Source organism: Pipistrellus kuhlii, unplaced genomic scaffold (assembly GCF_014108245.1).
Source record: "Pipistrellus kuhlii isolate mPipKuh1 unplaced genomic scaffold, mPipKuh1.p scaffold_m20_p_22, whole genome shotgun sequence".
In the NCBI taxonomy this organism is placed as follows: Eukaryota; Metazoa; Chordata; class Mammalia; order Chiroptera; family Vespertilionidae; genus Pipistrellus; species Pipistrellus kuhlii.
In genome coordinates this window covers 8,717,975-8,745,394 of record NW_023425521.1, presented here as the reverse complement: position 1 = coordinate 8,745,394, position 27,420 = coordinate 8,717,975, and the positions used below count along the sequence as shown (strand labels likewise).

General features: G+C 53.9%; 2 protein-coding genes across 9 annotated transcripts in view; one reads left to right on the top strand and one right to left on the bottom strand.

Moving 5' to 3' along the window:
* The window catches only part of TANC2 (tetratricopeptide repeat, ankyrin repeat and coiled-coil containing 2), a 247,611-nt gene extending 234,652 nt beyond the window's left edge, over positions 1–12,959 (top strand). For 5 of the 8 annotated variants that reach the window (XM_045586331.1, XM_045586332.1, XM_036450637.2 and 2 more), the window contains 3 exons: positions 1,178–1,324; positions 3,677–3,777; positions 5,342–12,959. In XM_045586331.1, the coding sequence (XP_045442287.1) occupies positions 1,178–1,324; positions 3,677–3,777; positions 5,342–7,307 (2,214 nt within the window). In that variant the 3' untranslated portion in view covers positions 7,308–12,959. The remainder of the gene's footprint in view (positions 1–1,177; positions 1,325–3,676; positions 3,778–5,341) is intronic. The other 3 variants (XM_036450639.2, XM_036450644.2, XM_036450641.2) reach the window with 1 other exon arrangement.
* LOC118726233 (transmembrane ascorbate-dependent reductase CYB561) lies at positions 1,173–25,284 on the bottom strand. The gene is made up of 8 exons (XM_045586333.1): positions 25,065–25,284; positions 20,909–21,034; positions 19,162–19,368; positions 18,504–18,602; positions 18,242–18,345; positions 17,687–17,844; positions 16,061–17,490; positions 1,173–5,808 (listed from the first exon to the last, which is right to left on the bottom strand). Exons 1-7 carry the CDS (start codon positions 25,267–25,269, stop codon positions 17,298–17,300), a joined length of 1,092 nt encoding a protein of 363 aa, XP_045442289.1. The 5' UTR covers positions 25,270–25,284; the 3' UTR covers positions 1,173–5,808; positions 16,061–17,297.
* Between the last annotated feature and the right edge of the window lie 2,136 nt (positions 25,285–27,420).

The following is a 27,420-nucleotide window of genomic DNA, read 5'->3' as shown; positions in this document are numbered from 1 at the left end:
CGTCTCTAGGCCCTGGAGATGACTATATGTACACTCCCACCCCAGAGAAAGGAATACACAGAGTTCCTGGGGACAGAATTGTATTTCCTATTTCCTGGGGAACTTTGAATGAGACTCATGATAATCTAAGACTCTTAGCCTTCTAGGAAACTTGAGTTCTGACTCAACCATGATTTCACATAATTTCAAGGAAGGGCCTCTTTTGCTGCCATATTTATGGACCTGAGAATGGCATTCCCTCAAGAATCTAAGGCCTGGTTATAACATAACTTCTGATAGTCTAAGACAGGGTGTCCTACCTTCTAATGAGAATGGACAGAGCTACTACTGATTCCACCCAGAAACCCACTTTGGAAGACTCCAAACCTCTTCTTAATGAGAGGTGCTACAGAAAAAAATAAGAAATAGAGATTCCTGGTAAAGTTGCAGCTATACAGAAAGATTAGAGTGGATAAAGATGAACTAGAGGAACGGGGGTGCCTCCTGCATCATTCTGGACTCAGCGTGTAGATTTTCAAATACAAATTGTAAGAAAATTTCAAGGCTTCTGTGACCAGGTCCCTAAGTTCATCATAGATTTGCTTTATCTTGGGAAACCCCTCCTACATAGTCAGATAGAATCACAAACTCTAAACTTCACTTTTCTACTATCACCTTACCCATGCCTTTTCAAAAAAAGGGGGGGGGAAATGGATTGATATTATTTTATGCCATGAGAGTAGGAAACCAGCAACTAGATTGTTTTAGCTCCTGCATCCTTTGTGAGGAAGAGAATGACCTCTTCTAGAGGACTGGCAAGGTGGAACATCAAACAAGGAAAGAGTTTTCCGGATAAGCAGAATTCAGAAAGTAGTCATTTTGGTGTGCTTGAGACTAGGAAATATGTGTTGCCAGGAGATCAGGTCAAGAGAAAGCTCCTCTGAAAGAGTGAGGTCAGAATCCAGTTGAGAAGCTGGTCCCAGGCCTTTTATCACATGGTTTTGTTTCTCAACCAAGCCTTTCCAGACTAAAGGCAAAGCTGGCCCCTTCTGCTCCCATATTCAGAGCCAAACCTACTCTCTGAAGTGGCATTTGGGAGGGCTAACTCTTCATAATGACTGGAGAGAATAAGGAATGGGACCAAACTTAGTTGCTCAGCAGACCAACTTTGTGTTTTGCCATCTTGTCCTCCCATTAGAAAGGTAAAGTAAAGGAGGCTGCCCAGCGCTACCAGTACGCTCTGAAGAAATTCCCTAGAGAAGGGTTTGGTGAGGACTTGAAAACCTTCCGGGAACTGAAGGTGTCTCTTCTCCTCAACCTCTCTCGGTGTCGCAGGAAAATGAACGTAAGTCATTCTCATCCCAGCTCCTTCTGCAGTCCTGGAAGTTGACAGTCCAAGTCACTCACTAGCCTTTACCAGGCCCCTGATTCTTCTCTGGCCCATTTGGAACTTGGTTGTCCTTCACAGAGCACTGACATTTGCAATTTCAAAGAAATCAAACTCTTAAGTACAATCCATATCAAACTATAAAAAAGTTAATGCTGTGGGCACTTTATAGGTTTCTGAGTTTTCATAATTCCCACTGAAAGTGATTTAAAAAACTGTCATCATCCTCCCCACCTCAAAGTTGATTTTCTGGTCGTTGGGAAAATGTGAGAGCAATTGTCACTAAAATTTCAGCTGCAATTAGTTATGAATTTTAATCATTACCTCCCTTTGTAGAAGGCTCCCGAGTCACATATGGATGGGCTGGAAAGAGGACTCGGGACCATGAACTTCAAGATTTAATTTCTAAGGCTAATCTTGAGCTTTTCACTTCTACTCATCTTTTTATTCTAGCATGCCATGTCCCTTCTTTTTGCAGATAGAATCTTAGCACTCTTCCTGGTCCCTAATTATCTCCCAAATAATCCTTGGTCCTTCTTGGCCTGCCTTGTAAATAGTCTCTGCTGCCCGCAGCAACCTTGTCATGCAGACACTCCAAGGCCAAGAACCCTCTCTCAGATCCTGGGAATAGCTAAGATCATGTCAGGAATCTCTGTCGTCCAACAGCCTGAGGTTTCAGAGTTCATCAAGAGATAGAAATAATCTAAGCCAAACAGGAGTGTTGATCAATAAAGAACTCAGCTCTACAATAGTGAGATTTCAGCTCAGTGGTAATGGCTCTGCTATCAATATCAGAGAGATTATTTGCCTATATGATCTTTATATCATCCATCTAAAACCTGACAATGAAAAGAGCCCTAATATGGTCTTGGTGTCTCAGAGGACATAGTTAGGACCCTAAGAGGCAGAGCTGCCCTGGGTGCTGAGGAGAGTGAGGCCACTAGGAGGAGGTGGGTGTCTTAGGGGGAGGCAGTGAGGTTCTTAGATAAAACAGAAGAATCTTCACCTCCTGGGACACCAGCTAGTGATAGTGAGACAGAGTACAGGAGCTGCTGCCACCCTGCTGGCTTCTCTTTGCCTAACAAATAGTATACTTCGAAAAAATAATCTTCCCAGACATAACAATAGTCTTAAAAGAAAAAAGTAAAGGGTAAGGTTGGAAACAGTAGGTATAGAAGACAACCTTGCTAAGATGGAATGCTTTCTCTCTAGCTCCACATTTGTTCAGAAATAATCACCTCCCACGAGCAGTACTCTGGTTAGCACCTGAAGTCTGTCTTTGGTAGAAAATTGCCCATTCTTTTTTTTTTTTTTTTTTAACCTGTGCCCCAGGGCCTTTGTTCTTCCTAAGGCCTTGTTTTCTGCATTAGGAATCACAGTGAACCCAGAGGCTACTGTGCTGTGCTTTGACATTAAAAGAGGAAGAAAAAAACTTCTCTTTTGTGTGAGGGTTAAAAACTATGGTTTTGTGCCTCCGTGGAGCCTCCATGATCAAGAAATGAAGCGATAGCACAGACCCTAGTCATAGACAGGGTCCTCTTTTGGTTTTTTTACTTTAAATGTTCCTAAATAAGGAACCAGTTAAGAGAAGAAACAGACCAAAGAAGTTCTCTGAAATAAAAAGAAAACTACCATTTACTGAGCATCTACTTTGTGCCAAGAACTGTTTACAGAGCATTCATATACTGTATTGCTCTTAATCCTACCTGTGAAGTAGGTATGCATAAGAAAACACACAACACACTCTGAAAGGTCACAAAGCAGACCAGAGAATTGAACACATCGACTGTCCTTACTCTGTCTAGCCAGCACAGACCTCATCCTCTTGGATTTCACTCATCCCTTTGAAAACCAAGGAATAGTGGGTGTGGCAGGGAGGTGGGAAGTAGAGTGAATTTCCATGTGAGGTGTAGATGTGTGTGTCATGGGAAGTGATTATTTCTGTGTGTTGGCTTCATTCATGCGTGTGTAATAAGTTTAGGTTTCCAACTTGAGGCACTTCATTGGGTTGACATTGGGCTTCTGGCCTAGAAAGAGCTTTGTGAGAAAGGCAGAAAAAAGGAAAATTAAAAGTATTTTTATACTTATGGGCAGATAAATTCTTATGAGTGGTTGCAGGGCCACACAGGGCAAAGGCAGAAGGAACGTTCAAGCTGTGGCCACATGGCTAAAGCCATACCAGGCATGTCAGGTCCCAGGTATTCCATCCATAAGTGTCAAAGAAATGTACATATGATCTGTGTTATTCCCAAGTTGTCTATTTTTCATTATCTCTTCAATGACTTATTTGCACACCTATTGTAATGACAGGATTTTGGAATGGCGGAGGAATTTGCTACTAAGGCCCTGGAGCTGAAACCGAAATCTTATGAAGCTTACTATGCAAGAGCAAGGGCAAAACGCAGCAGCAGGTGAGGAGAGAGAGAGAGAGGGTAAAAAGCAAGAGGTCTCTTCTCTGAAAATCTGGCCAAGGCAATGTAGGCCATCCTGGGGCATACGTACCCAATGTGTCTATCCCTGAGGACTCGTAGGGCGCGCTTTGGGAATGGCTCCCATAGCAATACTCAGCTTGAGGTTGGCACGTCTCGGGGCTGTGGAAAGCTAGAGTCTTTTGCTTTGGGTGAAAAATGTCTTTTCCTTGTTGGAGAGTGGCACCTTCTTCCAAGAAGCCTCTGCCATCTCTCAATCGTGTTAACCCCCAAGCAGGAGCATAACGAGACACTGTGACTTAGGAAGAGGTCACTTAGCAACATCCCCTCGACCCTTTCAGAGGGAAAAGTGGGATGGGTCACTTACATCACAGGCTCCTCTTTCTTTTCCTGTAAGCATTTGGGGAGTCCCTGGATTGTTTAGTCTCCCTTGTGGGTCTCCCCTCAAGTCTAGTGGCATCAAACCTCTTTCTTACCTAAAGCCCTACCACAAACTCGTGGAGAAGGAGGCCCTGCTGCCAGGATTGAGGGGACCCACAATGGACTCCATCCCTCATGCCCATCTGCTGTGGTTTGGCCAGTGGGCAGGAAGGGTGCCAGAAAGACCTAGAACCTGCCATCAGTGATCTTAGGATAACTTGTCCCTGTCCTTGATGCCTCCTGCCAGCATCCCACCTTCTCCCAAACTGCATGGGAAAGAACTGCTTCAGGCTCACTGATATAACCAGGGCCGGGATATGGTCCTGGAAATCAAACCCAGGGTAAGTCCAGTAACGACAGTGGCAGTAATACTAATCTTAACTAGCTGGGGTAGCAAAGTTCTTTAGAAGCTTGACTGTCAAGTTCTCTTTCCCACCAAATAATTCCTTCCCCACAAATTCAATTGCTTCTTTTCTGGGCAATATTAATAGAGAATGGGAATATCTTTGATAGTTCACATCCTAATTTTAAATTAGAATCTGAGCTGTTTAGTCAGCAAAACTAATATCTTCCCAGCTTTGATGTAGGAGAATGGAGGAGCAATAGTGCTATGGGATGAGGGGTAGGAAGGGCAGAAGATAGGGTTCTTGCCTAGGATGGAACAGGCCTGAAACTTGGAGCCAAAATATCAAAAATATAATAATAAAAAAAATGCTGCTGTATCAGCAAGATTTTTAAATATTGTAGTTATTATTTTGTTCCTAAGCTAATTGACAGTGACCCTGTAAATGACAACCCCACCCAACCCTCATACTGCCTGGTGTGCATTTGGGCACTAAGAGAATCTTCCTGAAGGGCCTGGCTGGACTGAAAAAATGAGGACATTTCTTCACTGATCCCAGAGAGGCCAGAAGGAAGATGGAGGCAGAACGGGTTAGAGAATCATTCTAGACTCCTCTAGAATGACAGCCTACCTGTTTCCTTCCTTACAAATCAAATAAAACCAAAAAACCCCGACTCTGACAGATGCTCCCACAGTTCTCTGAAATAGTGACCATGTTCTCAGCTCTGGGTGATTCCTGTTGATTCAGAATAACTCCAGTTCCTGTGTTTACATTTTGTCAAGCAGACAGTTTGCAGCAGCCTTAGAGGACCTGAACGAGGCCATCAAGCTGTGTCCAAACAACCGTGAGATCCAGAGACTTCTGATGAGAGTGGAGGAGGAGTGTAGGCAGATGCAGCAGCAGCAGCAGCAGCCGCCACCGCCACCACAGCAGCCTCAGCAGCAGCTACCAGAAGAAGCAGAACCTGAACCTCAGCATGAAGACATATACTCTGTGCAAGACATATTCGAGGAGGAGTACCTGGAGCAGGATGTTGAAAATGTTTCCATTGGCCTCCAGACGGAGGCACGGCCCAGTCAGGGGCTCCCGATCATCCAGAGCCCACCCTCCTCTCCAGCCCACAGGGACTCGGCCTACATCTCCAGCTCACCGCTTGGCTCTCATCAGGTTTTTGACTTCCGGTCCAGTAGTTCTGTAGGTTCTCCCACTAGACAGAGCTATCAGTCCACCTCACCTGCCCTTTCTCCAACTCACCAGAACTCTCATTACAGGCCTAGTCCACCACATACTTCCCCGGCTCATCAGGGTGGATCTTACCGCTTTAGCCCCCCTCCTGTGGGAGGGCAGGGCAAAGAATACCCAAGCCCTCCCCCTTCCCCTCTCCGTAGAGGCCCTCAGTATCGTGCCAGCCCTCCAGCTGAAAGCATGGGTGTCTATAGAGCCCAGTCTGGCTCGCCTGTGCGCTATCAGCAAGAAACAAATGTTAGTCAGCTTCCTGGCAGGCCAAAATCTCCACTATCCAAAATGGCCCAGAGGCCCTACCAGATGCCTCAGCTTCCTGTGGCGGTGCCCCAGCAAGGGCTCAGGCTACAGCCTGCTAAAGCCCAGATTGTGAGAAGCAACCAGCCCAGCTCTGCTGTTCATTCAAGCACTGTCATCTCCACAGGGGCCTATGGTCAAGTAGCCCACTCGATGGCTAGTAAGTACCAGTCTTCCCAAGGGGACATAGGAGTGAGTCAGAGCCGGTTGGTTTATCAAGGGTCAATTGGGGGGATTGTTGGGGATGGGAGACCTGTGCAGCATGTCCAGGCCAGTCTGAGTGCAGGCGCCATCTGTCAGCATGGAGGGTTGACCAAAGAAGACCTTCCACAGCGACCTTCCTCAGCATACCGAGGTGGCATGAGATACAGCCAGACACCACAGATTGGACGTAGTCAGTCCGCATCCTATTACCCGGTCTGTCACTCAAAACTAGATCTGGAGCGTTCCTCTAGCCAATTAGGTTCCCCTGATGTGTCGCATCTAATCAGAAGACCTATTGGTGTCAACCCCAACGAAATCAAACCCCACCCACCAACTCCCAGGCCATTGCTGCACTCCCAAAGCGTAGGCCTTCGCTTCTCTCCATCTAGCAATAGTATTTCATCTGCCTCCAACCTAACTCCTACCTTCCGGCCGTCCTCCTCGATTCAACAGATGGAGATCCCACTAAAACCTGCATATGATAGGTCATGTGACGAGCTGTCGCCAGTGTCTCCCACTCAGGGAGGTTACCCCAGTGAGCCCACCCGATCCAGGACCACACCATTCATGGGAATCATAGATAAAACGGCGCGGACTCAACAGTACCCCCACCTTCACCAGCAGAATCGGACCTGGGCAGTGTCATCGGTGGATACCGTTCTCAGCCCCACGTCTCCAGGCAACTTGCCTCAGCCGGAGTCCTTCAGCCCACCATCATCCATCAGCAACATTGCCTTTTATAACAAAACCAACAATGCACAGAATGGCCATTTGCTGGAGGACGATTATTACAGCCCCCATGGGATGCTGGCGAACGGGTCCCGCGGAGACCTCTTAGAGAGAGTCAGCCAGGCCTCCTCGTACCCTGATGTGAAGGTGGCCCGGACCCTCCCTGTGGCTCAGGCATACCAGGACAACCTGTACAGGCAGTTGTCCCGGGACTCTCGACAAGGGCAGACATCCCCTATCAAACCAAAGAGACCATTTGTGGAGTCTAATGTTTAAAAGACATTTGTTGGAGTGAGACCCATATGTTTTCACTGCACATATTTAGGCTTGGTTTCCACATTTGAGGTAGTTCTCTAGCTTAATTTCTCATGTAGTTTCTGTGTGGTGTTCAGAGGTGGCAGCCCACATGCCGAAATCCTTTGCATGCAGCCGACTGGGAAGCTGGCCTCCAGTGAGCCAGGACTTCAGTTTCTCTTGCTGTGCCCAGCCACATGCTCTCTCCCTCTCTTCGGATGCCAACGAGGAGATTGTTGTGCCGTGTGCTTTAACCAGGGAGATCACACACACTGGTCAGCTTTTTCCAGGAGACAATCGCTTTCACTGATGTTCTTGTTGTGTAAATGTCTTTCTCTTTTTTTACAAAAATAAGACGTTCTTGTTCGCTTTCTTCTAGGAACTTTAGAAAGTGTGTGATGCTCCCTTTGCCTTTGCATTCTGACCCAGTGTTTTCCAGATAACCAGCCCCAGTGCATTCTGGTGCCCTGGTCTCCCCTTCCGCCAGCTCCCTGCAGTCTTCAGGTCTTGAATGTTCCTTTAGGTTGTTGCTGGTCTTCCTGTGGGGGTGAAAGGATCAAAGAGAAAGAGATGTCTGTTAAATTGGAAGAAAAACCCCAATGTAATTATTTGAAATACCACTACATTTATTTCCCAAGAAGCATTTTAACAACATTTTTAAAACCAGCTTTTTAAATATTTTGGTCAGCCAAGAAAATTGGATAAAAATCAAGGATAATTTTTTTAAATTTTACTGAAATCATTCTTTGGATGTTTAGCCAACAATTACCATTAAAAACTACTGATTTTCCATAGGTGAGGGAAGGAATAAATAAATATATAGGAAGACAGAGAGAGAAGGAAAGACTGTCTGGATTCTCGTTGAAAGGCTGTAGAAAATCTTTGGAGAAATCCCCCTTTAGATCCTGAAGTGTCACAGAGCATCAGATTCCACAAAAAGTAAACAGAAGATTGGCTGTGCAGTAATCCTGTTAGGTGGATCTTTGCCTGGAGCTAACTGTTCTACTGGCCCCTTTTTTTTTTTTTTTTTTTTTTTTTAACCAGATGGTATTTAGTGAAGAAATTGGTTCTTTGAGAAACAAATTGAGTTTTCATGGGACTAAAAGATTTATTCCCAAAATTTACACCCAGGGCCATTGCAGTTTGTGCCAGATGTTGTCTCATTCCATTTTGAGATCTATAGTTTCATTATCTATTGGTTGTTTTTTTAGGTAGGAGTGTTCGGGGAGTGATATTTTGAAAACCAGGCACCACAAAGTGTCTCCTTTCAGGGTGCAGAAGGCCTCCTTTCAGCCTGGGTGGGGGCACATCAGACACCAGGTCTTCTGATCCAGGCCCCCTCCACACGTCTGTCTAGTGTTCTCAGCTAAGCTGTCCCCTGAGGGACTGAGGCCGGCATGAGAGGAGTGGCGAGAACACTGAAAGCCAAAGCCTGAGCGTAGGCCCGGCACTGAGTGCTCATCAGTTCGTAAAGCTTAACCTTCCCAACTCAAATCAGCGGAAGAGAATTAGTTCTCAGTTGTGAGGAATCACTCTGTTCTTGTCCGTAAAGGGCTACAGGTAGGGCAGCTTCCTGAATAGAAATCCAGATGCGATCAGACCTGTTTGTAATAGTAAATGTCCTCTGAAAGCATCGCTGCAACAAGCTTGAAGCACGATATTGAGACCAGAAACACTTCTTCACTAATTTAGATTCTGCCAAATAGAAGGACCCCTCTGCCTGCAAGCCTGAAATAGGCTGGGACTTGACCCTGTGCTAGAGGCAACAGCTGGGTTAACTCAAGACCCAGACTCTTTCTCTGATGCCAAAGGACTATCTGCTCAATGAGAGCAGAGTGGGCATCAGCGTGTGTCTTTCCCCCTCTCTCTCTCTCTCTCTCTCTCTCTCTCTCTCTCTCTCTCTCTCTCTCTCTCTCTCTCAGAAGATGAAAATGTACAGCATTAGCACAGCCTACAGCTGGGAGGCCAGCAGCCTCTCACTCCCCCTTTCTCCAGGTCTTAACCCTGTTGGGCTTTTTGCATCTTGTCCCTTTTTAACCACCTCTCACTGAGGAGCCGCTGCTACATTTTGAAAAACTCCTCAGTGTCTTAGAAAAGTGCCCCTGCTTATTTGGAACAAGACACATACATCTGTCCTCCCCTGGCTGGGTGGGTGAACAGGTTCTGTGGTTTTATAAATACGCTACTTCTCCGCACGGTCTCTCTTTCGGTTTTCCAGGATAAATAGGAGATTTTTAGGGTCTGTGTCTCATTGGACAGAACACCTAAAATGTTGATAAAATACATTTTGTTTTTAGCCATTGGAAGAGGGAGTGAATATCACTACTGGGCGCCAGTTTTTGCCTACAAAATGCCCACTGGACCTTACAGGGAGGAGACGGAGTTCTTGCTCTTCCTTGTAAGCAGACTGCCTGTGCCCTGTTTTGCTACTTCACTGCCATGGGATGATCTTAGTACTTTATCTGAGAGTTGCTCCTCTCCCAACAGCATTTGCTGAATCAATGTCTGGCTTCAGGGGGGCGGGGGGGATTTTTCATATGAAACCAGTAAGTTCCTCTCATCCTATTCACATCACCCTGAAATGGAGACAGTGGTGACAAACTTCAGCTTATAGGTTGTTCGTTCCGTTTGCCCAGAATTCTTGCACTAATGGGTTTCCATCACATCATGTCTATAAATGGGTGCACTTTACTGTTTGAATTTGTGACTCTAATACTGGATATTTAAGTGTGAGTACTGTCTTCATTAGAAAATAGCAAAAACGCTCTTGTCTTTTAGTGTGTTTTTCAAGGGGAAAAAAGGAAAGAAATCAAGCAGTGGATCACAACATTTATAGCACAAGAAATAACTTGTATATAAGTATCAAAAAGACTAAGAATTTTTAAATACAAAAAAATATTTGCAGTGATTTTAAAGTGCTTTTCCAGCAATGTTCTTAGGGACTCCTGAGACATGGTTACTTTATTTACTGGATCAGTAAGGCACACGATTAACAATTTAAAATTAATGTTTATTTACAAAGTAAAGGGAAAACCTGTGTAACATGAGAATTTGGCATGGACAAAATGGAGACCATTTTGTATCTGCTGCTGTAGCTTGCCAGGTCGCAGGCCGTGCACTATTAAAGTCCCGAGTTAATAGAGCACAAGCCCGTTCTTTTCTCCCATGTGCCCTCTTTTTAGATGTGTTTGACTTAAACTCGAAGGCTCAGGAAAATTCCAGTAATTAGAATCATGTACAGTACCCCAGGTCTTTGTCCAGAGCTACAAGTTGGCTGATTTAGTTAAGCCTGGATTACAAAACACTCTTCCTAAATTATTGTAAACAGAACAGCTTAGAGAAAGGGATTCTTAGTCCTTATATTGTATAGTAGTTTATGAAACCCTCTTTAAATATTGGTATTTTTGTATTCCAGAGATGTACCCAATAGAAAAAATTAATCAGTATCTAATTTAATATCCTTAAGTATTTTCCTTAGATTTTAGTCCTAGACATTGGGTTCTGTGGATGTCACCTTGCTTCACCATATTTTACCACTAGGTGTCACTGTGGCTCCGCACCAGGCTTGTCCAGTAGCAAAGAAAGGCAGCATCTCCTCCAGAGGCTGCCTCTAGGGCAGCAGGCTGGCCCGTAAGCTCTGGGGGTTCAGGAAGGCAAGCAAAGGTCTGCAAAGGGGTCTCCACACATCTGGGCCAATTGTGAGGATGAGCTCTGTGAACACTCCCTGCTTTGGACCTTCAGCCAGGCAGAGGCTGGGAGAAGGTTGGCCAGCGCTCCCTTGCTCTGGTGGGTGGATGGGTATGTAGAAGACCCCTTCTTCCCCGTGAGCACCCATCTCAGTCCCTCTTGGCCTCCAACTTTTCTTAACTCCAGAGGTGTCATAGTTGGATGGTTTGATTCAAAGATAGTTATTTTTCTACTGCAGAAATGCCTTGGACAAAACCAGTTGGTCACTGAATCTTTGCCACAAAATGGAACAGGCTCTCCTGGGGGGTCAGGATGTGCCTATCCCTGTCCCAGTCTCCCCCACCCTGCCTCTCCGTCCCTGGGCTGCCCACTTCCCAAGCTAACCTGCAGAGCCGCCCGCTGCTGCTCCCGCACAGAGGCGGGCGCTGCCCTGTTGCATGTGCATTGGGAGGTGTGGCTTTTTCTCCCTTTCCTTTAGGAATTCCAGACTGACCATCTACCATGACTGACAACAATGAACAAAGGGCTTAGGGTAAGAGCTACCTACAAAGACGTGTCATGGAAACCTTCACCATGCAATGCCTTGAACTCAGCTCTGGCTGCTCCCAAGAACAGGTGGCTGGCTGGGGGCCTGGACACAAGCACAATGGGGCTGGTGGAGCCATGTGCAGCGCTACTTGAATCACCACCAGGTCTTCATCAACTCCTTTTATAACAGACCACTCAAGGGCTGAAGTGTCGGTAACCTGCATTTCGGTGTCCAATGCCTCACAGCAGCTGAGCCACCCTGAGATGCCTGTGGCCACATGATGGCCACAGTCAGAGCTTTGAAAGTCAGTACCAAATGAACGCATAATTGGACACCAAAAATCAAGTGTTACTTTCATGTTTCCTCACCCACCTCATCTCATTTCCTCCTGCTGACTCCGTGATCTCTCCACTAAGCTGACCCGTCAGGTTTTAGCTGGATGCGTATAGATGCAGGCCAGCATCGCTTGTGTTTTTTCAGACAGACCTACTCTGTGGACAGGAAGGAGCCTAGCTGCATTGTTTTTCTAGCACTTGCTGGCTGGATTTTTTTCTTTTGCCTAATCACTAACCAAAACACTTGGTTAGGGGGACTCAACTCAATCCCTTCTGTCCCCGGGACCAGACAGAGTTAATTCTGGAAAATTCAGTACTTGAATGTACCTGCCTTATTGTGTACCAACTTAACTGGAAAAAAAGTTAGAAACGCTGGCTCTAGATCTCTACTTCATTCACAGGTTATTTTGGGAATCTGTAAGTTACACTTCCTGTTCTGGCTTTGTTTCTCTCTTTTGTTTTTGTTTTCCTTCGGCTGATTCCTGCTGAGTGGGGCCGGCTCCTTGTCAGGCTCAGGACGGGTGCCGTTCTCCGGCGTGGCCTCCCTTCCGTACAGCACAGCATCTCTGTCTCTGTTCTGTCTCCTCCAAATCCAAGATGATTTCAATTAGTACAGAACCTGTACAGTCTACAATTAAAGAGTGATTTGTACTAATATGATTTTGATTCTTCCTCCTTTTGCTGTCCTTTCAAGACACTTGCTGGAAAAAGCTTTAATGCACTTAGTTTTCCTTTAGGTTTTCTATAACTCAGATGTAAAGGACTTTCTCTGTACAGTATATATTATCCAATGCATGTTTGTTCTCTATCCTGATATATTGAACACCACACAGTTGTGAACTTGTGCCGTGGGGAGTCCCACACTCACCAGAGGCGTCTAGCCCCCTGTGTATAAGGAAGGCATTTCCTTTGCTGTACTTGCTTGAGCAGTTTTATTGTCTGTACATGTGAGCTGTGTGAGATAGATGTGAAAAGTTTAAGTGAATGCATTTTCCTGCCCATGTATACAGATCGCCATCTGTACAATGAACTGTATGTATGAAAGCAAATGTACTTATTTATAAATGGGTAACACTTGGAAAACCGTGGCATTGTGGTGCTTTCTCCTTCCGTGCCTCTCCAGGGAGCTGGCTCAAGCTCACCCTCACTGAGGCCTGCAGTGCCGAGGAAGCTCCCGAGGACGACCCTGGCGGGTTAAGGCGAAGGCCAAATGTGAGATGGTTTGGGCGGTCTCGTGTGAGACCTTCCGAATCACCCCTTCCAGCTGTGGTCACTGGTTGAAGTGCTTGAGCACCTCCTTGGAGTTGGACACGGATAGGCCCTGGAGAACCGTGGACCAGAAAAGGCCGTCGGAGGGCCTGTCCGCCGAGGCTCACCGCGTCTGATGAGAACGGGAGGCTTTTTCTTCAGTGGAAGGTTCTTCTCCAGCCTCCCCAAGCGCACTGGCCTCGGGCCATGTGAATAGCTGAGGTGAGGCTGCTCCCAATCCAGCTACCACCCCCAAACCCAGTGAGAGCTGTTAGGTTAGAGGCCCGAGAGTAGGGGGCAGCCCTAGCTGTCCCAGGGCTGGCTCGGTCAGCGCTGGGAGCCCACTGCCTTCAGTGGCTTTATGTTTTCTCCAGAAATCTGGCCGGAAATTCCAGTCCTCGCCATGCAGAGAGCTAGACAGATGCCCTGTGAATGGAGAGGCTGCAGATTTCCTGAAATTGGCTGTGGAGACACCTTGTCTTGCTTACAAAGTGGCCAGCACTGAGTCCGGCCACCTTTCCTGCCTAGCTCCTACCTCTGTTTACTTTAGGGACAAGCAAGGAAGGAGACCACTTCCTCTAGACACCGGATTGTGCTGAACAAACATGCCTGCTGGGTAGCAACTTCCGTTTCCCCCCACACGACCAAAGCTGGGCAGCAGGAGACCAGGGGTGACGGCCATCCCGGCCTGGACGCCAGGACTGTTGGGAGAGGAGAGGGCTCATCTGAAAGCCATTCCTGAGCAGCCAGGTAAACTCATTAAAACACAAAAATAAGATGAGTAAGGTTGGCAAGAGGGGAAAAAGAGCTTTTTAAGGATGCCTGGGACATTGGAAGAAAGGTGAAGGTAGTGACTCCTATTTTGCTAATTCTTAAAAAGGAGCTTACCCTGAACCTGACTAAAGAAACAGCAACAGCAAGGTCTTTGTCCAATCCCAGAAGTCCTTCGTCAGACCGTCTTCCCCTTATTTCCATTCCCTCGGGCGCCCGTCAGCAGCTCCCGTGGCGCGATGCACCGCTGCACATGCGCCCACGTGGTAGCCAGACCCCCTTCCACAGGCAGAGATGGGGGGCGGCACACATTTCATCCTCTCGGCTTTGAAAATGGGAGCTGGAGGAGGCTAGAGAAATTTGGGGACTGAGTGTGTCTGTTCCCAGGAACGAGGATGGGACACTCATCACAAGTGTATTGTGTCTGAGAGCCGGTGGTGAGAGGGGAGGTCCCACAGAGAGGCCTTGTTCAGAGCCTATGGTGATGGGCTGTTTGGAGATGCTGTGGATAGGGACTAGACGTGTTCTCTAATTGTTCTTCACATACCCTCTGGCAGAAGGCAGCATTCTCTCCAAAACAAATGCAAAAGCAGATCCTGAGAACTTTAATTGACACAGGCAAAGGTGGGACCGGCTCAGACCTGCCTGCACGGTTTCCCTGTGCCAGGCTGTCCACGTGCTCAGGAGGTGACCCAAGAAGCAAGCAACCTGAACAAGGCAGCGGGTCATGGAGGACGCTTGGAAAACACTGCTTTGTGCTCCGTTGGAGAAACAACTCTGCCGCAGTCAAGAGGGGTCACTTTGGCACGTGGGGGGCTTCCAGGCCCTTGAGGAGGTGGATCCCTCTCGAGGAGGTGAAGGAGTGACACTGGAGGGAGGGGCGTCACCCTGTCTGGGCCCTTTAAATGTCCACACACACAGGGACCCCTCCGTCTCAGGGGCTCGCACAAAGGCCAGAGAGAGGGCACACTCAGTCAGGGTGCCTCTGCCGCCGCCCGGAGAGCCCGCAGCCCTGACCCTGACTGAGCTCAGCTGTGTATCCAGCAACGTGCTTTGCATGCTTTTAAGCAAATGAAGGTCCTCGGAGAACCTTGATTCAGAGAAAGACTTCAGCTGCATAAAGCAGAGACCTCTGCAGCTCTGGCTCAGACACCGCACTGCAAAGGAAGGAAATGTTAGGAAGAATTTGTGTCAACAAAGGACTGTGACCACCTCAGAGGCTTTGCTGCAGGGTCCCCATGGGGTGAGCTAAGTTGGGGGGTCGTTTTAAGTGACAGAGCTTTTCAGGAGCACGCAGTATATTCCATCCTGTGAGATCCCGGGACCTCAGTTCCCAAAGAGGCATTTTTAAATTTTTATTTTATTTTATTTTATTTTATTTTATTTTTAAGAAAAAGGTTAGTGGAATACTGGCAGAAACGTCTTGCTGAGGCCTTTACCAGCCCCTTACAGCTCCATCGTGCAGGCCCCTCGAGGGGTGAGAAAGGGGGGCTTCCCTCATCACAGGGAAGAGCCCCCCCCCCCCCCCCCCCCCGCCCCAGGCCTGTGCCTGGGCAGGTCTGGGCTGTTTCTGAGCCTGTGTGCCCGCCTGGGGACATCCTGTTTCTCTCCACCCGGCAGAGCAGCTGCCTTCACGTACCTGACTGCCCAAAGCACTGGCTCCTTATCGCCACAATAAACAACGACAGCGGGGAGATGTCTGCTGTAGACATTTATTGAATCTCCTGTTGCATCAGCACTACATTAGCGTTCACAAAAGTCTGGCCACAGGCAAAACACGATAAACTACCGGGTCAGCTTCTGGGGTTTTTGGCTCCCTAGTCACCCAACATACACTCTGGCAAACAGACTGGTTTACGGGCTTTTCTCACCTCCGTTTCTCTCTGCGGCCTTTGGGCAGGGGACAGACACAGCTTCCTTTGGTATAATAGTTTGTCTAAGGTGGAGCTTCCTCACGTGTAAACATTGACTACACAAGTGTGTGCTCGGTGGTGACAGAACTGATGAAGCCCGGGGCCCCCTCTGAGTGCAATCTAAACGGCCAACGCCCTCGTGCAGGCAGGCTGCAGGGGAGGCGCCGGGCGGGGGGAGCCGGCGGGGGAGGGCGCTGGCCTCCGCCGCCTGCTGAGAAGGGGCCTCGCGGAGGCGGCACTGGGGTCAGAAACGGAGCAGCACGGGGCCGTGAAAAGGGCAACGCTTAACAAAGCACACACGCTGGCTTTGGAAATGTTATTAGCGTCATCATTTAAGTGAACTGTGTCTGTCTGGAACTGTGTCATGCTCCTCGGAGCCCAGAAAATGAACAAAACAAGGAGCGAGCACTCGCCAGGTCCAAGCAGCACAAGATCGATGCTCTAATCACGTTATTTCTAAACCGAAGCCAAACGGTGACTCAGCTCACAGCACAGCACATGTGTGGGGCTGGGGGGTCCCCGCTTCCTGCGGAGACGGGCCCTGGCAGGTCAGGGCAGATGGGCTGTCCTCCCGAACAGAAGCGGGCAGCCCACCTCCCTGCTGAAAGGGAAAGGGGCGGGGGGAGCAGCTTCTCATTTATGAAAAGGCCGTGCCCTCAGCCCCTGGTCAGAGCAGTGCCTGCCTGGCTGGGGAGCATGGACAGTGGGAGCCGCAGGCTGAGCTGCAAGGTAAGCCACCACGCCCAGCAGCCTAGCAGGGGCCGCTCCCTCCTCTTCAGCTGCCGGGGAAGGCTTGTCTGTGCCCCATCCCTCTCCCCGCCCAGCCATCCAGCGGCCAAGGAGCTAAAGAAGGGAAGGCTCCAGAGCACAGCTGGGCGGGAGCCCGCTCCAGAGCCTCCCAGGGGCCAGCCCCGCCCCTCTCCAGGGGAGCCTCACTCCGAACCCCCACATAGTTTACAGATAGGATCACAGGCTCCACTGCCAAACCCCAGTCTAACGAGACTCCTGGCTTGAGTTCAGTTACACAAAGCGAGTCTTGGCTTTGCCGGGCCTGTCGCTGAGGCCCCGGTTCCCCCACAGCCCTCGGGCTCTGCCCTCGTCACTGCCTCTCCTGGGGGGGCCGCTCTCTGACTCCTTCAGGGTCTGAGCTTCTGCAGCCACCCAAACGCCTACTCCAAGCCTCTCCGTTTGAGGGGTGATGGGGACACCAGGGGCAGGGTCTGCGCATGACTAACAGGGCACTAAAGCATCGGTGAGGAGGGGGAAGCAGAGGTGGCCAAGCCCTACAACCCGGAAACCATTGCTCAAAGAGGCAGGCTGCCCCCACGGAGCCCTCCCACGCCGGTTCCCACCTGCGGTGCCCAGCATCCCGGGAGCCAGCAATCTGGGAGGCAGCCCCCGGGGCTGTGGGGGAGACAGCTGTGACAACGGGGACCAGAGGAGGCCCCGCGCTCCGGCCCCGCCGCCCCCGCAGGGCCTGGGCAGCCTGTCACTGGGAGCCGGGGCTGTCGCCCTCCGTCAGCGTCTTGAAGTCCATGGACAGGGCTTGCTCTTCGGCCTGGGGCGGCCGCTTCCACTCGGCGCGGGTCAAGATGTAGAGCACGACCAGGGCGAAGCCGGCCAGCAGCAGCCCCAGCACGTTGGCCAGGACGCCCTCGGGCTCAAACGTGCTGTACTTGGTCCTGCAGGGTCAGGGTGGGGGGAGAAGCCTCCCCAGGTCACCATGAGGCCACGGCCGTGCACGGCCCAGCCAGGAGGATGCCTCCCTCCGAGCCCGCCCCTCCCGCCCCCAGCCGGAGAGAGCCACGGGGGTCACGCCCCAGAGGGAGCTGGCTCAGAAGGCGGAGGTTGGGGGGCTGGGGGGCGGCAGACACTCACCCGAGCTTAAACAGCAGCGCCTCCTTCAGGCCCAGCAGGGCTGTGCCCACGGACAGCAGGAAGATGGAGGCGCCGAAGAAGATGTGCAGGGGGCGGTAGCGGGTCCGCAGGGAGAACGAAGCTCCGGGGAACAGGAAGAAGCTGAAGCCCACCAGCCACTGGAAGGGACGGCGAGGAGGGGGCCACGCTGGCCGTCGGCCCACCGAGCCGGACGGGAGCCCCTCGCCCACCCACCGGTTCCCTCCGCCGTCAGAGCGGCGGGGGGAGCGCTGAGCACTCAGGTAAGATCCTGACCTCGGGCCTGGCCTCCCTCGTCATCCCTGCACCCTCGGGGGGCTGGGCCTTGGCCAGACTGCGTGGGTGTCAGCTGGAAGGGCACCGGGACCCGAGGCCCCTCACCCCTAACATCCTGGCTTGAACCCACCTCAGAACCTGAGCGCTGCACCCCGCTGTGCTAAAGACTAAAGGCTTTCAGCTGAGGGCACACACGCACTGTCTTCGCTCCTTCCTCCCCACCCTCTGCCTGCCCTGCCCCCTGGGGCGGAAAGGACTCACCTGCACCACGTAGAGAACGAAGGCGAGGAGGCCACACCAGCTGTGCAGGCTGTACAGGTCGGGGTAGCCCCGTTTCCTGTGGTGGTCGAACACTGCCACCAGGCCTGCGGGAGAGGATGGGCCAGAGGGGGAGGGAGAGGGCCAGGTGGCCCAGGAGAAAGCAGACCGGCCGGGGCGTCTGGGCTCCTGTCCCAGCACCCAGCGTCCCCGCCCCGCCTGGGACGCCGGAAGGCAGGGAGGCGGGCCGTGCGCAGGAACTCACCCACCAGCGCCATGACGAAGGCGCAGCCGTGCAGCAGTCCGTGCAGGATCTTGGTCGTGCGTTTGGCCTCGTTCCTGAAGACGCGGTAAACCAGCAGGGCTGTGGGAGTGAGAGGCAGTCAGCGCCGGCACCGGCCTTCCTGCCAGAGCAGCCAGGAGGCACCCCGAGGCTGAGCGCCCATCTGAGAGTCAAGGGCTCGTCCAGGTACGCCAGCCGCAGGACATGGAGGAGAAAGCTGGCTCCACCCCCTGGCCCGACACCTCCTGGTCAGGCATCCTGTGTATTCCAGGTTCATCCTGCAGCCACACGGAGATGCCCCACTTCTGAGCTCCCCTATGGCTGTGAGGGACCTCAAACCGTCCGCTCGGCAGGCAGTGGGGGCCTCGCTCCTACCCGGAGAGAGGCCTGTCCGGCCTTCCTCCCCAGCCCCAAGCACACTCAGTCTTCCCCCTGGCTCCTCCCTGCCAAGGGCACCCACCCCCCCCCCGGGGGCTCCTTACTGAAGCCAGAGATGGGAGCGCTGGGACCGGCTGGAAAGGGGGAGAGCAGGAGCCACCACCCATGTCTCCGGGCTCCTCTGTCTTCTCCAGAATCTCAGACGGCAGGGGTGGCGGGGCACAGGGCACCCCTCGGAGCGGCTCCGGGGAGCAGGACTCACCGTCGGCCTGCAGGAAGACCAGGCCGATGACCATGCAGAGCGGGTGCACGTTAAACTGCAGGTCGCTCTCCCAGGCGATGCCTCCGCGGTACAGACCCAGCCAGGCGCCGGTCACCGCCACCACCGTGAGGCCCAGCAGCTGGGAGAAAGCCACACAGTAGGACAGCCCTCCAGGGCGGGGGCCGGCACGGCTCTCCATGCTGAGGCAGCAGCTGCGGGAAAGACAGCAGAGCTCAGGGGATCACCGCCACCTCCAAATGACACGGCCCAGGCCCCCCAAGGCGCCCCCTGCCGCCCCCCTCTCTGCCACCCCACATCCCACACCCCTCACTCTGTGCGAATGCGTGCTCATCAGCCTCTCCAGTCCCCAGCCCCCCCCACACCCACCCCCGTTTTCTGAGCGCAGCTCGGTGGGAGTGCCGCTGTCCTGACAGGAAGGAGTTAGTAACACACACTGCCTACAGTAGATACAAATGAGCGAAGAGAACACCTACAAAGCGGCATTTTCACTTATACCCTTACATCCTCTTCTAGAAATGCACGCACAGTCTTTGATGGAAACGGGATCACACCAATTTCACCTGGCTTTTCTGTCTGTAATCCTCACCCAAGGATATGCTTGTATTGTTTTGAGAGAGAGAATAAAAGAGGGAGGGAGGGAAAAAAGGAGGGAGGGAGGGAGGGAGGGAGAGAGGGAGGGAGGGAGAGAGAAACATCGAGATTGAACCCGAAACCTGGGTAGGTGTCCTGCCTGGCAATGGAACACACCACCTGTTGGCACACAGGACACGACACCCCACTGGCTGCACCGCCGGCCAGGCCAGCTTGCTTTTCTAACTTAACGATGGGCGGCTGTTCACTTGTTAAACCCGAGCCCTCAGGGTTCTTTGCACACCTGCTAGGGAACGCCGACCTGGGGCGTGGAGTCCCGGGTGGGGGAGGACCAGGTTAGGTCCTCCTAAGGAGGTCTTAGGCACATTGTGTCAGGTCATCTCCCAGACACACTGCCGTGGTGGTGGGAACACCCGAGTCAGAAACCCCGGCCCACGGGAAGCTCTGCTGGATCTCCCTCCTCTGTCCTTACCTGACTCCCACAGCCAGTGCCAGCTCTGTCCTCCCCCCAAACCAAACCCCACCTCGCACTGTCCCCTAACGTCTCTGCCCGGACATCCTGGCACACACTCCTCTCCGACCGCCCAGGGAGCCAGCGCGGACAGCCCGCCCCATCCGGGGCCCCCCAGGCCTCTCCCCATCACGTCCCTCCTGGCCATCTCCTTTGTCTTCACTGTCACCAGCCTAAGCCAGGCACCGCGCCTCTGCCCCATCGCTCTCCCCGCTCCAGTCTGTCTGACCGCACAGGGACGGCCAGGGAAATGCCAGCTCCGTCACATGACCCTCCCTCAGGCTCCCCCGCAGCCCCGTCCACTGGAGACGGTCACTGTTCTGGGCTAACGACACAACCTGTGACTCCCCGCCTCACACCCGTGCACCGATCCCTGCTCCCGCACCTGCCCCCCTTCCCTCCCACACCTGCCCCCCTTCCCTCCCGCACCTGCCCCCCTTCCCCTCCCGCACCTGCCCCCCTTCCCTCCCGCACCTGCCCCCCTGCCCCTCCCGCACCTGCCCCTCTGCCCCTCCCGCAGCCCCCCCCCCCCCCCCCCCCCCCGCAACCTGGAACCTGAAATGGTGTGTGCTCAGCACTCCACCCCCTCCTCCCTGTCCCCAGGGCCGGCCTGGCGCTCACTCACCCTTGTTGGGGTCCTGCTTTCCGTGCTCCCGCGGCCTCTCTGCCAACAGCCCTGGGAGCTCCTTGGAGGCCTCACTCTCCTGTGTGCTGGGTCTATGCCTTGCCCAACGCCAACGGGAAAATGTGCTGCAGAGAAACGCCGGCCTGTCCTTTATTAGATTCGCCCCTGAGAGCCCGGCCGCCAGAATCTGATTAGCTCTGAATTAGGAGGGACAGCAGGACCTGCTCTGGCCCCGGGCCTGCCCCTCCTCTCTCACAGAGGGGGTGGCCGGCCGAGCAGAGCGGGAGCTCAGAGCCCCGGGTGGCGATGCGGCCAGTGCAGGGGGGAGGCGTGCTTGGGGAGGGCAGAGGGTTCGTCACAGGCAACCCCTGCCCTGTCCTCAGCACCTCCCGCGTCCTCCCACGTAACCCTTGCAATAACCCCATGACTATCCCCGTTTGACGGATGAAATGGGGCTCAGAGGATAAAGGACGCCCCCAAAATTATAATATCAGCGGCGAGTAGCTGCTCAACTCAGTTGTTTGCCGAGCGCCTCCTCAGTGCGGGACGCCCTGCTGGAGCCGGATCTGCACGGGAGAGGCCCTACCTTGCGGAGCAGACACGGGTTTTAAAGTGGACGGGCCGGAAGAATTCCAGCCCCAGGTCACACTCGTTCCTAGAGTGCTCCCGGAAAGGCTCAGTGCTCCCCCGCTCGCCCCGGATTGGCTGGCTGTGGGTGTTGTGACTTTGCCACTCCGATGCCCAGTCTCTAGGGCACAGCTGTCACTCTTTCCAAACGCCGAAGCCAATCCGGATCCGAGTGGGAGCTGCCCAGGAAGGTGCTCTGGGGCAGGGCCCACGGCAGTCTCTCCCGAGTCCTTCGCACCCGGGCCAGTGGCCGGCAAACTCCTCAGGCCCAGAGCCAAGCACCAGCAGGACAGCGGCTGCCGTGTCTTCGGAGAGCCGCATTGTTTACACGTAAACTTCTCCTAACGCCACTTCTTCAGAACAGACCCGCCCAGGCCGTGGTCTTTTGTGGAAGAGCCACATTCAAGGGGCCAAAGAGCTGCGTGTGGCTCTCGAGCCGCGGTTTGCCGACCACTGCCCTGGTGGGAGCATGCTCCTAAGGCAGTTTGACTTTTAATCACATGACCACGGGTGCTCCTGGGCGCTGAAGGGTGGGGAGAGCAGGTTAGGGGAGGAGGATGGCAGGAAGGCTCCTATCAAGACCTCCGTGTGGAATGCTCCACAGCAGCCCTCTGGGTCCGCGCGGACCCCGGCAGCTGGGCTCCCAGCGGGAGACAAGGACGCCCTTTGGCACCACGGAGGCCCAGTCTGTTTCCCTCGTCCCCTTCCAATCTGAGGGTGATTCTCAGCCCAGCTATGAGGGGTGACAGGAAAACTCACACCAAGCAAGACCAGGCCTGTGCCTTGCTGCCTCAGCATAAAATGAGATCTAAGCATGAAATCCAGATTTGCAGAAAAGACAAAGCAGTAAGTGTTTCTGTGTCTTACAGACGATGAACTGGGGGATGCCTTCGGCAACGGCATTTCCCCATTGCTTATTTGGTTCAACAAAACTGACTGACAACCGATCTTTTTTAAAGAGGGTGTGTGGGAGGGGGGGGGAGGGGGGGTGTCAGAGTAGACACCTCAAGGCTGGGTGGAATCTGACCTACCCACAAGTACGGTTGCATCTGAACCCTTGACACCATTTGAGATGCTCTCCCTCGTAAGCAAATGCCTCGGGGTCACGCTTCTTCATTCCCCAACGGGGAGAGCAAAGACACTCTTCGTCCTTCCTCCCTCGCTGGGCTGGCCCCCCCAGAACTCTGGCAGTTCTTGGGCCTCCCTTGTTCCCAGCACGAAATGTGGGCAGCAGCTTCAGGGGCCCGGAAGCAGCCACTCTCCATCCCAAAGGTTTCTGTTGCCCAGGCCAGTCTATGAGCCGGAGGGGGCCCCTCACATGGTCAGAGCACAGGATGTGGCGCCCGATCCCTGGCGGCCCCTCAGCAGCCACCCCCCCCCCCACCATGTCCACCTGCGTCAGACGCCACTTAGTGAAATCAGCAGCGACAGGAGCAGCCCTCGGGGCTCCAACCTGCTGAGCATCACGCTCCCTCCCGCGCCCGCTGCTCCGTTAAAAGGTCACCGGGCCTAATCTCGTTGCGGGGACCAGACACTGCGCACGTCCTAGGCCTGGCAGCTGCCCTTCTTATCGACAGCAGGGCTTTAACTGAGTTACAGCAGACTGTGCTGGGGCTGGGGCTGGGGCTTTTCCTGATGGGTGAGGGGAGAGGGGTGGGTAAATGAGGCATGCGGCCTGCCGGGCGTGAGTTTGACATGCTAGTCCTCGGGCGTCCTAAAACAGTGGTCTCCAACCGGTGGTCTGCGGGCCACTGGCGGTCCGAAAGGTGGGCGACCGCCGTCCTGGACTGTGATGGAGGAGAGGCCACCGGAGGGCTGCGCTGTGAGGTAGGCACTCTCTGACCAGCCCGCCTCCCGGGAGCCCCAGGAAGAAGCAGAGCTGGAAGTCGGACACGGAGTCCAGGTCTCCGTGAGGTACAGGGGACTCCGTGCTGGGACTCCATGACTTGTAGGGGGACTCCCTATCCCTCTCCCCCCCACACACACAAAAAAAAAGTCTTGATTTCTGTTAAAATCAGGAGGAAAAATTTTTAGGGTTGAAGAAAATGTTTTAACTTTTGATCCAGTCTGGATGATACTTGTCTTTACACCAACACAGTCATAAAATATCCTGTTTATTTACTTCCACTTTTATGGAGGAAGGGGTCCGCAAAGGCGAAAGCCCTCAGCCTTGGGAGTCACAGTGAGCCCCGCGCAGACGTGTGGTTTCAGAGCCCCAGGCCAGGACCGTGTGCTCCAGGCGGCCGGCTCCCCTGAGCCCGCTTCCCTGTCCATGAGGAGGACACGGAGCTCCCTTTCCTGGCCCGAAGCAAAGGTTCGGTGGGATCGGCCTGTGCCCGAGCCCCGCACACTGCCTGCCAGGCAGCAGGCATTCAGGCAACAGCAATGGAACAAAAGCTAAGTCTGGGCTCAGTAGGAAGAGCCACGTTTCAAAAGCTGTTGGCCCCCGTGGTGTGGGGCTAAAGCTGTTGGCCCCCGAGTGGTGTCAGCAGCAAGATCCCCCTCTAATGAGTCCACACTCCCCGCTGTCCGTCATCAGCCACACTGAGGGGAGCCCCAGGATCTGGGGTGATTCTCCCACCAACTCCTTCTACTTTGGCTGAACCACCCCAAGCTCCGCCTGCCCAGGGGAACAGCGGGACAAGGCGGTGGCTGCACTCTGGGTTGGGAACCCCTCCCACACTGGGGTGAGGTGGCAGCAGCAGCCCTTCCTCTGTACGGGGCTCATCTTGACATTTACATGCTACTTATATTTTCTGCCTCAGTCCAGTTTCACAGGAGAAACCAAGGTTCCTACAAGAAGATGGCAAAGCTTTTTTTTTTTCTCTCTCTCTCTCTCTCTGGAAATACAGGAACAGAATTGAGCTTCATTTGATGAGTCTTTAGAAAATTCCCACGACCACCAAGGCAGAATGAACGCGAGGAGAGGGGCGGGCCCTGGGGGGAGGGGTGCGGCAGGGGCGCCAGCCTCCGAGGACCTGCCAGGCCGCAGGCTCCACGTGGCTCCCTGGCGGTGGTGCCCTGCCAGCCCCCGGTGTCCAAGGCCTGCCTGGCCCAGCCTGCACCTCCGATGCCCACAATGCAGGGCCCACCCAGGCCCGCCGGGGCCACGCATCGGCAGCCTCCGCTCCGGGTTTCAGACCAGCCGGTGGTGGATCACTTCTGTCCTCCACCTCCTCCACCCGGGCGGCCGGGGGCATGGCCCCGTTCAGCCACAGGCCCTTCCACCCAACTTCCGCAGAGCCTGGCAGGAGGAGGCCGGCCGCAGGGACCGCCGCCCGGGAAGGAGCAGGACGAGCTCGCTGCCCGCGGCCGCGCTCGGAGGTCCGGGAGCCCGGGGAGCGACAGGTGCGCCGGCGGGGAGGCCGCCGGACTGCGCCCCGGAGCCCGGCCTGCTGGGCGCGGCCGGGGCGCACCTGCCCGCCCCCTCCGCCCCCACCCGGTGCCCTCCGCCCCGGCCCTCCGCCCGCGCACCTGTTTGAGCCCCTCCCGACCCTCGCGGGCGGCCTCCCCAGCCGGGGCGCCTACCTGGCCGGGCGCCGGCCCCGAGCTGGTCCCGCGCCGCCCACCTGCCGCCGCGCCCGCGCCGCCCGGGCTGCTCCGCCGGTTCCGCCGGCGCCGCCCTCGGGCCGCGGCGTCGCCATGGCGACCGGGCGGCGCGGGCTGGCGGCGCGGGCTGGCGGCGCCAGGAAGGTCCGGCGAGGGGGCCGCGGGGTCCGGAAGGGCCCCCCATGGTCCCGGGCCTCAGGACCGGGTCCTGGCACACCCCAGCCCCCGCCTGGGTCCCGCCACGGCCTTTCAGACCCAGCGCAGGTAACCACCTAATCCGGGTCTCCACGTTCGGGGGCGCACGGTGACCTGCGACCCCGTGGGTATGGGGGGCCTCTGGGCCCCGGCTCCTCGGAAGCCGCGGGCCGAGCTGGAGGGAGGGCGGGGCGGGGCGGGCGGCCGGTGCCCGGGAAGGAGCGGCCTGGGCCTGGGCTCCGCGCTCCCCATTCCCTCCCTCCTCTCCCCGCACCTCCTGCCTGGACCTCGCCCCGCCCTGGTCCCAGGTGGCACTAGGTGTCGGGCAGAGCCCGGGCCTTGCCCACGTTGCAGTCACGAAGGAGATGTTCCTCTGGAAAGCAGGACACCGCCTTCCACACACACCCACGCACACACACACACCACACACACACACCACACACCACACACACACACACTAACATTCTGTCCCTACACACACCACACACATACACACACACACACTAACGTTCTGTGCCTACACACACACACCACACACACACACACCACACACCACACACACACACACACTAACATTCTGTCCCTACACACACACACACACACACACACACACACACACTAACGTTCTGTCCCTACACACACACACACACACACACACAGTAATGTTCTGCCCCTTTGGGGGCTTTGCCTGAGACAGACGTGACTCCCCAATCCCTTAAGGATACCAATCAGTCCTTCCCAACCTCTCATGACCTGGGGGGGAGGGGGAGAGTGGGGGTGGCAAGGCCAAGGCCAAGGTTAGAGGCCAGCCCCTACTGCAGCTCCAGCCAGGTACTTTTTCCAGGAAATGCTGTGGGTAGATGACAAGGCCAGCCCAGACTTCCTACAAGCTCAGAACAAAAGTCCCTTTCCTGTTGAGTGCCTGGCAGGGAGACCTGCTGGGTGCCTTTAGAAGTTGAATTCACGGACAAGGAAGGGATACACAAAGGGAAGCCAAGTTGATTGCAGCGAAAGTCACAAAGCTCTCGGCCTGCAAGAGGGGCCCAGAAAAGGATTGTCTGGAAAGCTCACTAGTCTAGGGCCGTGGTCGCCAAACTGCGGCTCGAGAGCCACATGTGGCTCTTTGGCCCCTTGAGTGTGGCTCTTCCACAAAATACCACGGCCTGGGCGAGTCTATGTTGAAGAAGTGGCATTAGAAGTTTAAGTTTTAAAAAATTTGGCTCCCAAGAGAAATTTCAATCGTTGTCCTTTTGATATTTGGCTCTGTTGACTAATGAGTTTGCCAGCCACGGGGCTGAGTTTAAATGCCCTGCACCTGCCTTCTCTCTCTCTCTCTCTCCCTCTCTCTCTCTCTCTCTCTCTCTCTCTCTCTCTCTCTCTCTCTCTCTCTCTCTCTCTCTCTCTTTCCAGAAAAGCGGCAGCCAATCTATTTTTGCCTTCATCTCCCAGCTGACGGGACATTCTGCCTGTCTTCCTCAAATCCTGACCATCTGGCTCATCTCCCCCTTATCTCATCTTCCCTCCCTGGGGCCTTTTACCCTACCTGAACTGCCTGTCCCCATCTGACTCCTTACGCACCCCCCCCCCCCCACACACACACACACACTCTCTGACGGAGTGACCCTGACTGCTGTGCGGAAACGGAGTGACAGCCGTGGTCAGGGGCCCAGCAGTCGGAGTGCCATCAGGAGAGGACGGCCTAGAGTATGGGGTGTCGAACTCAATCAGAGAAGGGGCCAAAATCTAAAATCCAGCCTAAATCGCGGGCCGAATGGTTTACTGAACAGTCATAAACTGTCATTGTGATGGAAACGCAGCGGAGTGCAGTGATGACAGCGCGGTGCGGGCCACATTGCAAGGCCTGGCGGGACGAATTTGGCCCGCGGGCCTTGTGTTTGACACATGTGGCCTAGAGGACTCCGGAAGGCCAAGTTATCCACGAGGGGTTCCATGTCCATCACCACCTGTAACGTGAGGGATTCTAGGCAGGAAAGCACAACGGCTAAGCAGCTAAAAAGTCAGGGTCCTGCCGAAGCCGGTTTGGCTCAGTGGTAGAGCATCGGTGTGCGGACTGAAAGGTCCCGGGTTCGATTCCGGTCAAGGGCATGTACCTTGATTGCGGGCACATCCCCCCGGTAGG